Below are 17,607 nucleotides of genomic sequence, written 5' to 3'. Positions count from 1 at the left end.
CTCTCCCTTTTTGAACTTGGTCGGGTTGTTGAACTGCATAAGCAGGGTCTCTCACAGCGCGCCATCGCGAGGGTTATGGAACAAAAAAGTCAAGTGGAAGACCCAAAAAAATGTCATCAGCACTGAGCCAGAGGATCCAATTGGCTGTCCGTCAAGACACTGGACGATCCTCGACCCAGATTAAGGCCCTTACTGGTGCTGACTGCAGCCCCATAACCATCAGACGGCATCTAAGACTGAAGGGCTTCAAAAACAAAAAACGTCTTCAAAGACCTCGTCTCCTTGAACGCCACAGAACTGCTCGTTTGGACTTTGCAAAGAGAGCACCAAACATGGGACATTCAAAAGGTGGAAGAAAGTTTTATTCTCTGATGAGAAAAAATTTAACCTTGATGGTCCTGATGGTTTCCAACGTTACTGGCATGACAAGCAGATCCCACCTGAGATGTTTTCTACGCGCCACAGTGGAGGGGGCGCCATAATGGTCTGGGGTGCTTTTTTCCTTCAGTGGAACAATGGAGCTTCAGGAAGTGCAGGGGCGTCAAACGGCCGCTGGTTATGTCCAGATGTTGCAGAGAGCATTCCTCATGACTGAGGGCCCTCGTCTGTGTGGTAACGACTGGGTTTTTCAACAGGACAACGCTACAGTACACAATGCCCGCAGGACAAGGGACTTCTTCCAGGAGAATAACATCACTCTCTTGGCCCATCCTGCGTGTTCCCCTGACCTAAATCCAATTAAGAACCTTTGGGGATGGATGGCAAGGGAAGTTTACAAAAATGGACAACAGTTCCAGACAGTAGATGGCCTTCGTGCGGCCGTCTTCACCACTTGGAGAAATGTTTCCACTCACCTCATGGAAACGCTTGCATCAAGCATGCCGAAACTAATTTTGGAAGTGATAAACAATAACGGCGGAGCTACTCATTACTGAGTTCATGTTTGGAAGTTGGATTTCTGTTTTGGGGGGGGGGGGGGGGGGGGGGGGGGGGGGGGGGGGGGGGGGGGGGGGGGTTTTGGAGGTGTGGTCCTAAACTTTTGATCAGCTGAAAAACAGCCTGTTTCAGTTTATTCGTTGTTTTCATTAAATTGAACGCTCAAAAATGTTTTGTCTCACTCCCATTTCTTCTTGTTGCATGTTGAAGCTCTACTTGGAACCTTGTTAAGATCCAGCCATGGTAAATATGATTTTTGGCCATTTTTCAAGTGGTCCTAAACTTTGATCAGATTGTATGAGAGAGACTGGGGGATAGCACAATAATTATTATTTTTTTTCTTTCACAAGTTTCTTAAAGGCTATTCCAATCTTAGAAGAAGATGGTATATCTATATTCATTTTACTGATTTTATATATTTTTTTCTTTTTGTTTAGCTTGTGTACTGCTGTTTATTCAATGTGCTCACTGCAGGTAATAAACCCTTGTTTGTCTCTAGAGCAGGGTTCCTCAACTCCGGCCCTCAGGACCCACCTACCGGTCAGGATTTCCTTAGTATTGAGCAGGTGATATAATTAGTGTCCATGCATCAGGACTTACCACGGGTATTTAATCTGTGGGATATTCTCAAACCCTGACCAGTAGGTGGGTCCCGAGGACCGGAGTTGAGAAACCCTGCTCTAGAGTATAATATCCTAGCGATGTGCCATCACTACCTCTTTAAAGGGGATGGCCCATCTCACACATAACGCTATGCCACCAATGTCATAGGTGCAGGTCCTACCTCTGGATATCCCACCTCTCTCATCTCTAGAATAGGGCCCCCAAAGCGAAGGAAAGCACACCATGTGCTCTCTATTCACTTCTATAGGGGTTCAGAAAAGAGCAGAGTGAGTATACTTCACTATTTCCGGAACTCCCATAGAAGTGAACGACTTTGCACCGCGCAAGCGCAGCCACCTCTCCATTCACCTCTAATAAGCGAGATGGGCCAACCCCTTTAAGGACCTGTGAGAAAAAGTCTCATACTTGCTAGGTTTATTTTTACATCAGTTTTTTTTTTGTCTGACAGGGCTTTCCAATTCCTCGACATAAAAAAGGAATGCAAATTATTATTATTATTTTCTGCAAAAAAATAAAAAATAAGTGCAAAAGTACATGATGGTAAAGGGGGATGAAGTGTAAACTACTTGGCGGCTCTGCAAATAAGCCCAGAATGCTTTAATATTTTATCATAAAGATGCTTCTCACAAAAGAACAAAGACGTATTAAAAAGACAAAACGCTCACAAGCAGCATCTCATATATACACACATACATACACACACATATATATATAGCCGGAGGGTCCTCTACTCTGGCAGAACTTTACCATTCAAGATCAGCATGCATTCAAAAGTGAGGCGATACTGTATGTAAAGGTACTTCTACACGGTCCGATGATCAGGCAGATTATTGGGGATGATCATTTGTATAAAACGCTCGTTCCCGATAATTGCCCTATTTAAAAGGTGCTGCAATCTATTGATGAATGAGCGAACTCTCAGTCATTGGGTGATGATGTCATTCTGCTGGGACCAATTCATTGTTTCTGGGCTGCTGGTCGCTGTTTAGACGGCACGAAACAATGAGCCCTCATCTCTGCAGAAGATCAGGCAATTATCAGGAACGTTTAGCTCATTTCCGATAATTGCCTGAAACATTGGACCTGCATCGGGGCTGCAGAAAGCAGAAGCGTGGTGATCACTTGAATGCCGGGACATCCTAAATTCTGATGAGACAGACCCTGTAACAAATACCCAATCAAAGAAAGACAGTGCTGATGCGTCTGTCTGTAAAAAGGAGGGCACCGCCTTAGGTAAAAAATAATAATAATTAAACTACCAACATTCATTATGCTCAGTTTGCATCAGTTTTTGGCAGTTTTTTTTCCCCTGTCGAAAATAACAGATCTCTCACCGTACTGACAAAAACTGATGCAAAAAGAGCATAATGGATGCTCAAGATATCATTTTTTTTTTTTTTCTGTTCTTCTGACGGATCAGACGAACGGAAAGAAGAAACCGTTATGTGAATCCAGCCTTGCAACAAAATTGCAGCATTTGTTTCTCTTACAAAAAAATTGTTGCGGAATAATAGATATTTTATTCCATGGTTTTATACAAAATCCGGGCAAAAACACAGCAGATTACATAACTGTGATACAACCGCTACACGTGAAGCATAAACGACCGATCCTCAGACAGGAAAGGTGCGCAGGTGACAGCTGCTTGGGCATTACTTCTATACAGCCAGTAACACACTGGTGGCAATGATGGTCAGAAAATGCTACAAGTGAATGCCAGAGAGGTAACTAGTTTACTCAGATTCAGTAGTCATTAGCCAATAATACCCCACTGGGGGCAAAGACTGTCCTGCTGTGATTTCTACTGCCAGTGGTGATGATTTTTCTGAATACTAAATATATTCATCTTCGCATCTATATGGAAGGCTTAGGCCTCTTCGCATTTTCAACAGACAGCACATGCACCCATTGATTTTAATGTGTGTTCCCATACCAGTGGTTTTCCACGAAAAAAAAAAAAAAATCACAGGAGTATGTACTACTTTTGGTCCATGATGCAAACCAAACACGTCCATTGAAGTCTATGGGTCCGTGAAAAAGCACTGACACAACAAGGACGGCATCCATGTTCTGTCAGTGTTTCTCAAACCATTGGAAAGAGATGCTGAGGAAATTACTTTTCAGCCAAGCAGTGTCCATGGAATACGGATGACACATGGAAGGCGAAAAATGGTCACACACGGACTCCTTACAGATGAAACACAAACGAATTTTCCACGGACATCACACAGACATGGAAATGTGATTGAGGCCTCAGGTATAGCTTTATCGATAGAGGGCTCATGCACACGGCTGTAGCCATTTTAGCGGTCCGCAAATTGCACATCTGCAAAACACGGATACCGGCTGAGCAGCCATTTTTTTCACTCCTTCACAAATGTCCTAAACTTGTCTGCAAAACGGACAAGAATAGGACATGTTCTATTTTCTTTTGTGGAACCCGCATGCAGTCCGCATCTTTTGTAGCCCCGAGATGAACTGCGGATCGGATGCGGACAAAAACCACAATCGTGTGCATGAGCCCTAATACTGTCACAAGCACGACAAAGTCCTTGCCATGAGAAATGAAGGTCGCACATTATTAAGATCTTTGTTCTGATCTTGTTGAGATGTCCTTGGGTTACCTGGAGGTGTGAGGGAGAAAATAGGAGTCCTCCAAGTCAATGACTGACTACAGGAGCCATTAATAGAGCGAGAAGACTAAGAGGAAGACTGAGTAAAATTGCGGAGCGAGCTGTGGCGAAATAAGAAAAGATCAAATTGCTTGAGGAAGCGTACACAAAAAAATAGGAGGCGGTCTTCTGGCGTGGACAATACCCGGGGTACAGGCAAAATTAGCGCTTGTCTTGTGTAATATTCCAGAAATACATACAAGATTTTGTGCAGCATCTCGATCCTGGAGTTTGGGTTGGGATAGGTTTAATTTTTTTAAGTAGCTGAACCTTCAGGCTAAAACATGGAATTTGCAGAAAAATCAACACATTTTACATAACTATTTTGTCTTGGATTTGCTGCGGGGGGGGGGGGGGGGGGGGGGGGGGGGGGGGGGGGGGGGGGGGGGGGGGGGGGGGGGGGGGGGGGGGGGGGGGGGGGGGGGGGGGGGGGGGGGGGGGGGGGGGGGGGGGGGGGGGGGGGGGGGGGGGGGGGGGGGGGGGGGGGGGGGGGGGGGGGGGGGGGGGGGGGGGGGGGGGGGGGGGGGGGGGGGGGGGGGGGGGGGGGGGGGGGGGGGGGGGGGGGGGGGGGGGGGGGGGGGGGTCACTTTAATATTTGTGAGGACCTGGACGCTGTGACATGTCCACATGCTCTATAGCGATCAGCTGTCTCGTCCGCTATCACTCACCCTGGAGCTGTTCAGGGATAATGAGCTGCTTGTTCTTTCTGGGATTTAACATCACTACAACGCACCTAGAAAAACACAAAAAATAAAAAAAATAAAGTCAATAAGGGATGTAATACAGATAGAATAAACTCATCTGAAGGGGATAAATCAGTGATCCATGACTGGGGAAGATTAGTCACAGCAGTAGAATTCAGGTCTAGGTGACTACTTGCACCACTGGACATATTGGGACTGTGCTTGCTTTCAGAGATGAGGAAGGGGCGGTGTGTTACACGAGAGCTGGAGAAGATATTGTAGGGCAACCCTCAGCAATGTGACAAGCCTTGGGGTGCTATTACACTGTATGGGCGGTGCGAGCACCAATGGAGGATTACACAGGCCGATGCAAACTGAATGGATGCATTAATGTGCAACAAATTCGAAGACTTGGCCACTGCCAGTATGTGACATTGAGCAATGTGCTGGTCTTAGGCTTCATCCTCGATGGACCCCATTATAGTCGAGGGCTGACAGCCCTACGCAGGGGCAGAGAAGAGCAGGACAAATACACGTTTTGATCATCAGGAGTAGTGCGAATATGAACTTTTATTCTGCAAGTGTCCAGGAGGCGGAACTTCACTGTGAAGTGCTCTCTGCATTGAGGTTCTTCACAGCCCCTCCCCTCTGCTCTAAGTGCCAGCTGTAGCATCCAATCAGGAGACCACTACAGCTGTCACTTAGGATAGGTTGTGATCCAGCTCAATGCCAAAAGGACTTTACAGTGAAGCTCCGCCTCCTGGATACTTGCAGAATAAAAGTCCATACTCTCACTACTCCGGTTAGTAAAAACTCTACAAAAGGTATGTTTGTCCTGCTCCTCCCAACCCCTATCTTGTTCTGTCAGCAGTTTTGCATGGTCAAACCTGAAGATAGCCTCCCTTACGTTTAGTGATGAATCAGCAATGCTGTATATTATAACACTAATTTTCCCCAAACTTTTCCTCTGCAGAGATTCAACGACCGTATTACTGACCTGCTAGCGCTCACACCTACTTTATCCAGGAATAGAATTCTAGTCATATACTCCTATATTACATGCCGTATAATATATTGCTTTGCTTATACCTTTGTATTTAATCCAGGTCTGGATTTAAGAGACTGTTTTCATTATAACAAAGATTGGCTGAATGAGACGGGATGTGCCCCAGGCTTATTCTGCCCGTCTGGCTCTGTTGGTTACATTAGCAGATATACTCTTTCAGGCGACATAAACCCACCAATTTAAAGAGGCTATCCCAAAAAGGAGCATAACATGTAATGACGGCTACAATCTCGGCAATACACTGCCAAGCTAATGCTCCATGACGGAGGCCACTGCACGCAGCAGAGTGAATGTAAAAAGACACGAAGAGACTCCACTTCCACATTACTACATCTACACACGGGAAAAGCTGCCATGTTGCTTGCTGTATCGGGCCGGAACAAGTACGATAATCCACAAGCTACAAATAAGGGTCCATTCACACATCCAAAAGTGTTTTGCGGTTGAACAAAACACGAAACTGGCCGTGTGCCTTCCGCATTTTGCGGACCGTACATGACCGGCCCTGTGATAGAATCGCCTATTCCTGCGGACATTTTTTGCGGGCCGCAGAATGGAACTACGGATCTTTTGCAGCCCCATTGAAATGAATGGGTCCGCAGCCATTCTGCAGAATGGATGCAGACCCAGAACTACGGACGTGTGAATGGACCCTAAATGGTCTCACGCTACAGAGAAGAATCGTTTTTATGTTTCCACAGATAGCTCGCGAAAAGATAGCAGGACAGATTTACTAATGCGATTGCTTCTGGCCCTGGTCGTAAAAAGTGGCAACATTTGGTGCATTTCTGGTGCATAAAGCCTCCCTGATGACGCAAATGCACCAGAAAGAATACCCCACTGTACCTAGCTCACCTGTTGACTTGCAGTGTGTTGAGAAACATGTGGCTTATCAGAAATGGCGCGACTTTAAAGGTGGCAACATGTGCCAATATTTTGGCACAGAAATTAGGGGCAAGCGGACCAATAGGTGGCGTAAACTGAGACAAAAGTGTCTAGCCGTGCACCAAATTTATCATCCAGCCCGAGCCAAATTTGGTGCATGTTCAGACTGTCTAAGTTTACGCTGCTTACATTTTAGAGAGGATTAGAAAATCTGCTCCGTTATTTTCATCGCTGGTTGTTTTACACCGGGATGTTATTTTTATGACCACTCGTAATCATTCCAATATAGCAGGCATGCTCAACCTGCGGCCCTCCAGCTGTTGCAAAACTACAACTCCCATCATTCCCAGACAGTCTACAGCTATCAGCCTACAGAAGGGCATGGCGGGAGTTGTAGTTTTACAACAGCTGGAGGGCCATAGGTTGAGCACCCCTGCAATATAGCAATAAATGCACAGTGTAAACAGGACTGAATTCCTGAAGGGGCCGGGCGCTAGTAATCTTAGATCTCCAGCCACAGGACATGCATGCTACCTGCCTACATTACTTCTGGAGCAGCTACACGGCAAAAAGTTATAGGAAACAATCTAAAAAGTTAGGCGCCATGGGCACACGCTCTTACAGCTAGGATGGGGACCTGCTGCAGAGGCTGGCATTTTCATATACGATGCGGATGGCCCATTGAATTCAGTGGACACAGTGTAAGGGTGTGTTCACATCGAACGGTCAAATCCACTGCAAATCAGGAGGCGCATTTCAGTGCACATCCATGGCAAATTCTCAGCAAAACCTGAATGTGTAACATGCGGACGGCCGATTCAACGTGGATTTCTCCCCGACACAATGCTAGGGGTGACACCTGTGGTGAAAATTTGCAACATAAATTGATAGGCAACCGATTTAGAAATCCACACCACAGAGGAGTTTCAATGTCCAAGAGGGTGGCAGCACTTTTCCGGCGATCTGATGGGCACTGTGCCATTGGTAGTCCAAGACACCTCCTGCTTGTCCAGCCCTGCCCTCGGGTGGCCCAGAAGTCTTCAGATGAGCAGTGCTAACCAATCTGAGGGCAGCAGGAAGCATCTTGGGCTCAGAGTGCCTCAGGTAGCCTGTGATGTGGTGCGGCCCTCTTGGATCTTTGCCCCAAAATTAGCAGATCTGCAGCTGAAAAGATGAAAAGGAGGGCACCATGTAAGCGTTTGTTCCCCAGCTAATGTGAACTTATACTTCTTGAACCGGTGGGTCGCTTTAAGTAATACCTGCAGACAAACAGTCAAGGCTGGACACGTCTCAGGATCTGGGCAGCCGGTGTACCCAGAAAATTGCCACTGGGACCAAACATTTTGGGTTCTAAGAAACTTTTTTCAATGGGGCTTCTAAATCTCACAACCTTCCACAATCCACTCATACTTGGAGGACCAGTGAAGTAGAACAGAGATCACCCATATCACTGTATTGGTCACTTCAAGGGGAGTTACATTTTTGTGATATTGATGGATCCATGTTATTACATGCTATCCCTGGCCTATGCGGTCATTATATAGTTACCATCTGTGCTTTCTCAGAGGAGAATGATTGCAAACAGCCCTGACCTGAAGCAAGCTGTAAACTAGGTTCAGCCTCGTCCAAGATCTGATGAATAACAATAAATTAAACACAAAAAAAAAGGAACACCCACAAGGACTGAATAAAATCTACAGTTAAAGGGTCACAACAAGGTCTATAACCAAGTGCGGCTGAAGCCTGCGGCCATTCCCCTAACCACCTGCTGAACACTGACTCAGGAAGTCACACCTCATCCAGGCGCCAGGTCCTGTCCATACGCAGCTGCGAAACTGCACCTCTGTGTAATGAGGACATGGAGTATGGCGGTTCACTGCATCACCATGGTGTCTGTATATACCTAGCGTAATATAGATCCTCCATGTGTTCTGCATAGAAGACTATAAAATGTTCCCAAAGCAAGAATGAAAGTCTGGGTCTAATAGAATCACCACTAAGAACCAAACCATGATTTCTCCTGAAGAATTTCCAGCGTCGTTTTGACATCATCCAAGAGCAGATGTGTGTCACGGCGATTACAGGAAAGCCCTGCATCTAAGACATCTGCTGGGAATGGACGGCTCTTTGATCAAAAGCAGAACCTGGAGATTTATTAAGACTGGAAAGCAGGAAAAATATTGGTAAATAGAACAGACCCCCCAAAGGGGATGTAATAAATCTTGAGATTAATGGGGTCTTTGCAAGTGCAGCCAACAGTATAACAGTATATCTAAACATACAGGTCATAGAACGCAAAAGAGTACTTTCACATTTGCATTAGAGGATTTGGCCGTTGCCGGAACTGCCTGCCGAATCCGGAAATCTGATTGCAAACAGATAGCATTTGTTTCCGGATCCGCCTGACAAATGCATTGAAATACCAGATCAGTCTCTCCGGTGTCATCCGGAAAAACGGATCCAGTATTTATTTATTTCGCATTTTTAAAAGGTCTGCGCATGCGGGACACTGGATCTGTTTTTCGAAAACTTGGTACTGGATCCGGCATTAATACATTTCAATGGAAATTAATGCTGGATCCAGCATTCCGGAATATGTTCTAGAATTTTGGCCGGAGAAAATACCGCAGCATTCTGCGGTATTTTCTCCAGCCAAATACTGTAAGAGGGACTGAACGAAAGACATCCTGATGCATCCTGAACGGATTGCGCTCCATTCAGAATGCATGGGGATAAAACTGAAGCATTTTGTTCTGGTATTGAGCCCCTAGGACGGAACTCAATACCGGAAAAGTTTAACGCTAGTCTCAGGACATCAATATCAGATGGTTGAGGGTCCGACACCTGGCACCCACATTACTGTTTTGGGATGCCGTAGTGCTGGAAAGTAGAAGTGTTTTGAGCTGGGACACACAGCTCCTTACACGGTGTAGTGGCCGCCCGGGGTACTGCAGCAAGTGAATGGGAGCTGAGCTTCAGTGCGCCAGTGCCAGGTACTACACAGTGTACACAGCATTCTGCTTTGTACACCGTTAGATTTCAGCACTGCAGCAGCTCATTAGTGTGGGTGTCCGGTGTCGGACCCTCAACGATCTGATATAGATGACCTATCCTGAAGATAGGTCATCTATATCTGTAGGTTGGAGAACCTCTTTAACAAGTAATTCTCTCCAGGTATAGCCCTAAATCAAGAACGACTCTGTATTTTGGGTATATGAGGATTTGAATAGAGTAAGGTAGATCCGTCAGCTTAGTATGCTACCCTATGTAAGCATATTATAGTTACAGGCCTGTACCACTAGTAGCCTAAATAGCACAAAAAAAGTCTGGTGGTAGTGGTAGTAGTAGTGGTAGTAGTGATAGTACAGCCAGAGTATTCGTGAGCAAAGAGATCCCCCATCCTAACTTCTCCCTTACCCTCCAGACAGTGACAGCTCATGTACAGTACCCTAGGGGGAAACACTACGCTCACTAATACTCCAGACAATCCAGGGTATGCTCTCAGCCCTGTTAGCAGTAAGGGGCACAGCATTTTCTGTGCCGCTTTGGCTACTAGTAGAACGGACCTGTAGCATTAATACTCTGCCCTTATAGAGGGGGGCATACGCTGACAGGACCATTTTAACAGGGTCATTTAGCAAGCACTCACCCAACTGCACTAGCAGGGGTATAGCTAAAGGCTCATGGGCCCTGGTGCATGCTTGGGCCCCCCTTCCCTCAGTGCTTTGTGGCTAGGGGCAGAGAAGCACATAGCCTTCGAGCTGCCGGATTGAAAAAAAAATTTAAACAGCACCCTACCCCCCCCCCATGCCAAATTCTTGACCTAACCCCTTCCCTCCAGCTAGATAGATAGATAGATATTTCTCTTATTTTTAAAGATGCTGTTATACATGCAGGGGTCTTCAGGTCTTTCATGCTCCTTTATTAATATTCTATACAGATGCCTTAAAAAGGGTTATGTCATGATTAATGTAGAAAATGACACTCAGACATCATATAGTCCATGACAATCTCTTTCTATCAAAACTAGAACCAGCCCTGTACCTCACATGGGTGCAAGGATCTCCACATTCATTGCTCTGCTAGATTTCTAACAAGCTGACAGCTCAGGGGGAGTGTCCTTTCTGCTGCAGCTCAGGGAGCATGCCCTTTCTGCTGCAGCTTTCTCCCCATCACAGCTCAAGAGGCAGTTGAATGATGAAACTGAGCATGTGTGCCCACATCAGCGAGGTGAACAGAGGAAAAAAAATAAAAAAACAACAGCAGGTGGCGCTATACAGATACATTTTACTGAATAACTCATTGACTATGCTAAATTTTCAACTACATGCAATTACAAAAGTATTCAGATCCAGGTGCTGGTTTGAAAATGGCAGAATATTTTTTCTGGGACATCCCCTTTAAGGCTCCTTGCACAAAGCTGTGTCCATATTTTGGTCCACAAACAGATCTGCAAAATACGAATACCTTCTGTGTGAGTTCTGCATTTTTTTTCACTCCCATCAATAGAAAGGCCTATTATAATCCGCAATACAGACTTGAATAGAAAATGTTCTATCATTTGTGGAAGAGCCACACAGATCAGCAAGAACTACAGGTGCACACATGGCCCCATCATAATTAATGGGTCAGTGGGCTATCCATAAAAAGGCAGATGGCAACGTCTATGCCAGTTCTATCTAATACACAGAGGATATAAAACCCCTGTATTCTTACACTAGATAGGTATTCGGACGCAGAGTGGAGCGGAGGAGGCCTCCTTGATGCATGTGTTTTGGGAATGCCCTGGGTTAGGAATATATTGGAAGGAGATTCTGCAGATAATTGCCCAGACAACTCAGATACGGCTATTGAGTGATCCCAGGGTACGTATATTAGGTCTTGTAGACGTAACAAGAGGTGACAGCGGAATGTCTCTAAGTATACAGAGAATGCTATTCCAAGCTAGAACATTAATAGCCAAACATTGGATAGAGCAGAGCCCACCAGACGGGAATTTGTAAACAGACGTAATAATATACTGAGATATGAAAGCGCAATATATTTGTAAAGATGATGCCCGGCTAAATTCCTGGCTATTTGGAGAGGATGGTTTGAAGCCCCGGGACTGGCGTCGCAATCGTTGGCAAGAGATTGCTTATGGGGTCAACTTCCTGTGCTAGAGCAGACATTGTGAACCGAGGGGAGTCGAAAAAACATTGTGAATCAGAAAATAACTTGGAGTCCCAGACAACTGCACATACAGCAATATACTGTGCTCGCCAAGCATCAGAACACAGTATGGGTTAACTTAGGATGGTCGTCTATCCGCAAGAAAGTTGGGGTGAGTTGGGGGGGGGAGGCGTTATTGCTATATCGGATACACTTTTATTGGTTTTCTTCTGTAAAATTTTAGTTTGTAATAATGACAAGATATGCAATATTTGAAATATAGTAATACTTTATTATGCTAGGAAACTGATATATGAAACAATGTACAAGAAATGTCTGCAATTTCCTTGTTTTCTATTTTCAATAAAAATTATACCCGATAGAAGGTGGGCGTGTCCGGACGCTGGCGGCTGCCTGGAGGAGCTGCTCCGGCCTGCACCGCGAATTACTGGCCAGCGACACATCTCTCCTGGATCATATGGGGAAGAAAGTGGCTCCAAAAAAAGAACCCTATCCCTCCCCGATCCCCCTCACCTACAAGGACCCTTGAACAGTGCTGGGATTGCACTCCGGGTCCGGCGCTTCCACCGCGCAGCACCAAGATACAGAGGGCCTCCCGCCATTCCTCCCTCCCCCCGCCGGATTCCCGCGCCCTGGCCAGGGAGAAGGACACAATGCTACTTACCCCTGCTGGATCTCTTCAGGGAACCGGATCGCCATCTGCAGTGTCCACACGCGGAACCTCTGACCTGGGGCTCGCACCGGCCGCCCCGGACTTTCGGCCTGCTACTGCTGGAAGGAGGGATCCTGCCATGATGGCTCCTGGACCCACTTTTCAGGGGGCGACTGCAAGTAAAGGTACTGTGGCTACTAGGGGACGGGATATTGACCCAGGGGACCCTGCATCTAGCCTTCCTGGGATCCCCCTCCTTGAGCCCTGGCGAAAGAAGCAGCTCCCAGCCCCACCATTGCTGGACCAAGGGGACAGCAGCTCTCCTCTCCCTTCTTACACATCTGGGCCAGATCCCCAAGCCCTCCATCACTTGCTGTTATGGACCCCCCATCCCTGCCTGAACCTCCACAGCCATGGGCAAGCTATTTTAACCGTTTTCCTACAAAAGAGAACTTTCGGGTTCTTATTTCTGAAGTTACGGAAGCCTGCAGAGCTGAAATTGCGGCAGTTCGCACAGACATTAAACATGTGGTGGACCGGGTTGACTCCCTGGAAAATGCCCATGACGATACCAGGCAATATATTTCTACTCTTCGTGAATCCATTTCTGCCCAAACGGCTGTACTCCGGGGCATGGGACGGCATTTAGAGAACTTGGATAATCGAGGGCGCCGGAATAACATCCGAGTACAGGGTCATCCGGAGGCTACCGGTGACTAAGATCTCTTTGCTATGCTGGAAGCCATCTTTAACATGATCCTGGGGCAACCATCCTCGCACAAGATCAGGTTGGACAGGGCTCATAGAGCACTCAAGCCTAAGGGATCTGCTACACGTCCTAGGGACGTAATTGGTTGTGTCCACGATTTTGCCCTTAAAGAATCCATCATGTCTAAGGCGAGATCTCTACGCAACTTTGACTTTCATGGCGCTCCAGTTCAATTGTTTCCTGACCTATCCTGGTTCACACTCCAGAAAAGGAGACATCTCCAGCCTCTCCTCACATTACTCAGGGACTGCCAGATCGGCTACCGCTGGGGATTGCCTTTTGCCCTGACGGTCCGTCTTTAAGAACAGAGACTCTCCGTTCCTTTTCGGATCTTCGCCCTTTCTGCGAATCACTTGGAATTCCTATCCCTGACATGTCAGACTGGGAATTTGAGTCTCCAGCGCCTCCACCGGCCCGCATTTGGTCTCCTGTAACCAGGAAAAGAAGATCTGGTCCAAGTGCGTCCTCTTCCCCGCGGTCTCCACCGTTATCAGGACATCGACCATCTGCTTGACCGCCAACGGCTGGGTGGACTTGGTTGTCCAGAACTTGCCCTTAACCCTTTTCACCCTCAGGATTAATGGTCCCTGAAGGGCCCTCATATTGATCAATTATCTCCTCTGTTAAGCCAGTTATTGTTTTCTTGTTGCCACATCACGGTGCAGGCTCTCTGAAGGCTCCATCTAGTTGTAACTTGTTTTCGTTACTCTCAGATAACTGTAGTTGGCTCCTTGGCCAGCCTCAATTTGTTGGTCTCCGACATTTACACCCCCAAAAGGGGCTTCTTATTTGCCCCTAGCAGGGATTACATCCCTGGGAATAGTTGTTTACTGCTATCTGTTTGTCTGTCTTTGTGTTGTCCCGTCCTGTCTTTTCCCCCTCCCCCTTGTGTTCTTTCTCCTGTTGTAGGTGCCTGAACTTCCTTGCCTGCAGAGATCGTGTACCTCAGTTCTGCCTTTGACTCGTTGTCCGATTAGTGCGAACCTCCTGACATATACGGACTCCCTCGGTGAGCAATACCCTTCATACATTGTGTACCATCACATACTCACATGATGCGGTGCATAACCTTTAATGTCAAGGGGCTTAACTCCAACGCCAAGAGGAAACTCTTGCTTTTGGAATTGAAATCCCTTAAAGCGGACATTGTGTTCTTACAGGAAACACGCTTTGATGGCAGCTCCTTTCGTTTTGCCTCCCACCTGTATCCTACCGCTTATTCGGCTACTCATAGCCGTCGGAGGGCGGGTGTTGCCATCTTGGTGTCTGCACAGTGTCCCCTCAGGATTGAATCTTCAATTATAGATCCACAGGGCCGTTACATTATACTCCGGGGCCGTTTGGCGGATAGACCCATCACCTTATGTAACATTTATGCACCAAACACGTCCCAGATTCGCTTTCTCGGCGGAATCTTCCGCAAGGTGTTTGCTGAGGGAGCGGACTCTTCAGAGCCCCTGGTCCTCCTGGGTGGGGATTGTAATGCATTGTTCTCTGAATCAATGAATCGCCTGGCACTCCCGGACAGACCAATACACTCGACACAGCAGCGCTTAGCCAGAGATTTTCGTAAACTAATGCGGAAATACTCCCTGTATGACCTCTGGCGTCTCACTTATCCCACTGATAGGTCCTTCTCCTTTTACTCTGCCCCCCATAGCTCACACACCCGTATTGATTACCTCTTTGGTACCATTTTGACCCTCAGATTATTGGAGGGATCGGACATGGGCCAAATCACCTGGTCAGACCATGCTCCTGTATTAGTGGACATTAATAGTGAGTCGGGCCATCTTCGCCATTGCCACTGGAGACTTAATGCTCCCTCCTGAAAAAAACCTACCATTAGGAAGGAACTCCGCGAACACCTGAAAACGTATTTTGACCTAAATGAGGGATCAGTAGGGGATTCCGTCCTTTGTGGGGAAGCACAGAAACCGGTCATGAGGGACATGTATTGCAATAAGCTCAAAATTAAAGAAGGGACTTCGACTGCCTTAGTCTAGACCCTTACGTCTCGCCTACAATCACTAGAAACAAGATAGCTGCTCACCCCTCACGCTGCACACTGAGACGAATCGTAGATACTAGGCCCAATTGAAGAGTCTATCTTTAGGTCGTGTCAGGAAGTTATTACTTACACACGACAGGCGATTATTATGCTTGGGGGAACAAACCTCATACTTTGCTGCCAACAACTTAGGAACCACAGCTCCCAAATAGGTCCAGTGCTAGTTTAGGGGGCTGACGGAACAATCCACATGATCCCCGGGTGATACGGAGAGGTTCTCAGCCTATTACTCTTCCCTGTATAACTTACCCTCCGACCTCCTACAGATGAGAGACAGAGATAGTACACTCCGGTCTTATTTGGCATCCTGTCACCTTCCTACCCTATCGACTTCCGACCCTTGCCGCCCTTAATAGTCCCGATTACGTCGGAGGAGATGGGAGGTGTGATCATCTACCTGAGGGTAAATCCCCAGGGGCCTGATGGCTTTTTGTACAATTATTATAAGACCTTCAAGACTGAACTAACCCCTCACTTAGTAACCCTATTCAATCATTTTCTAGCTGGTAACGCAGTACCTTCCCCCAATGTCGTCACTCGTATCGCACGATGATTTCAAAACCTGGGAAAGATCCGCAAAAATGCCGAACTATAGGCCCATTGCCCTACTTAACTCAGATCTTAAGATTTTAACCAAAACCCTAGCTACCCGACTAAACGTCTTCCTCTCGCCTCCTGTATTCATAAAGACCAATTGGGATTTGTCTCGGACCGTCGGAGGGGGCGTACTAACACACAAAGAAACCATTGACTTGATAGATGTATTACTCGCTCTGGGTGAGGAGGCATACCTCCTTAGTTTTAGATGGCAGAAAAGGGGGCTATTCGACCGTTTCGTTGGCCTTCTCTTTGCTACTCTACAGGCTTACGGCCTTCTGGTCCCTTTGTTAGAGCCATTCATAGTCTATACTCCTCCCCCACAGCGACGATCAGACTTCCTCATGCTCAATCTCGACCTATAAGCATTGCTAATGGAACGAGGCAGGGTTGCCCCCCATCTCCCCTACTCTTTGCCATGTGTATCGAACCCCTGGCGGCCAAGATCAGGGCCTGCCCGGACATCAGAGGTGTTATGGTCAAGGACAGGGAGTTTAAGCTATCGCTATATGCTGATGATATCCTCCTTACCCTTACCAAGCTTCACATTTCCCTACCTAACCTCCATCCTACGGGAGTTTGGTCGCCTCTCAGGGTATAAGGTCAACACCCATAAAACTGAGGCCCTCCCTCTTAATATTTCTCAGACGGCCCTGGGCTCTCTCAGGGTTAACTTTCCTTTCCATTGGAAGACTGACTCACTGCGATATTTGGGTGTTGACCTCACTCCCCAATATGGAGAGCTTTACAAAGCTAATTTCCCACGTATATATGCTGAGATTAGGGGTCTTCTAGAGAGGTGGCATCCTCTCCCACTCTCTCTCATGGGGCGTATTGCTGCGACTAAAACGACGATCTTGCCCAAGCTTCTGTATCTTTTTGGAGACCTTACCGATTAAAGTTCCCCTTAAGGATCTGAGCTCCACTCAATCTCACCTCCTTAGATACATATGGACGGGAAGGCGGCACAGAATCCCACGGTCGGTCCTCCTATCTAGTAGGCACCAGGGCGGTCTAGGGGTCCCGGATCTGTCCAAATATTACTGGGCGGCCCAGCTGCGTTCTGTCACAGCCTGGGCTTCCTTGCACCCATATTCTGTCTGGATGCAGATAGAAGGACTCTGGCTGGCTCCTGTACATCCTAACTCCATGCTATGGTCCGGACCGGACGGGACTCAGCCAGCCAAGGATCTCCTAGGGCCCATGGCATGTACCAGACACATCTGGCAGCAGTGCAGTAGCAGATTCCCTCTGGAGTCCATTCACTCCGCCATGACCTCCTTCTTATATCACCCCACGCTCCCTGCTAGTCTTATCACATCCACAACGAGGCCATGGTTTCAGCAGGGGGGGGGGGGGGGGGGGGGGGGGGGGGGTGTTTCGGTTTGCGGATATTCTGGACTCCTTCACTAGGGTCCTTCTGCAGTTTCCTACCCTGCAGGCCAAATATGATCTCCCCCTATCCTCCAACTTCTTTTAT

The 17,607-nt window shown here is 47.3% G+C and overlaps 1 protein-coding gene across 1 annotated transcript in view; it reads right to left on the bottom strand.

Annotated features, from left to right (window-relative positions):
• Positions 1-17,607, bottom strand: part of MAPKBP1 (mitogen-activated protein kinase binding protein 1) — a 154,273-nt gene that overhangs the window by 64,688 nt on the left and 71,978 nt on the right. The window contains 1 exon segment of the mRNA XM_040410984.1: positions 4,916-4,965. Coding sequence (XP_040266918.1) covers positions 4,916-4,965 — 50 coding nt within the window.

The sequence above is a fragment of the Bufo bufo genome, chromosome 11 (assembly GCF_905171765.1).
Source record: "Bufo bufo chromosome 11, aBufBuf1.1, whole genome shotgun sequence".
Classification (NCBI taxonomy): Eukaryota; Metazoa; Chordata; class Amphibia; order Anura; family Bufonidae; genus Bufo; species Bufo bufo.
Note: the sequence above shows the minus strand (reverse complement) of the source record. Positions and strands in the feature narration are given on the sequence as shown.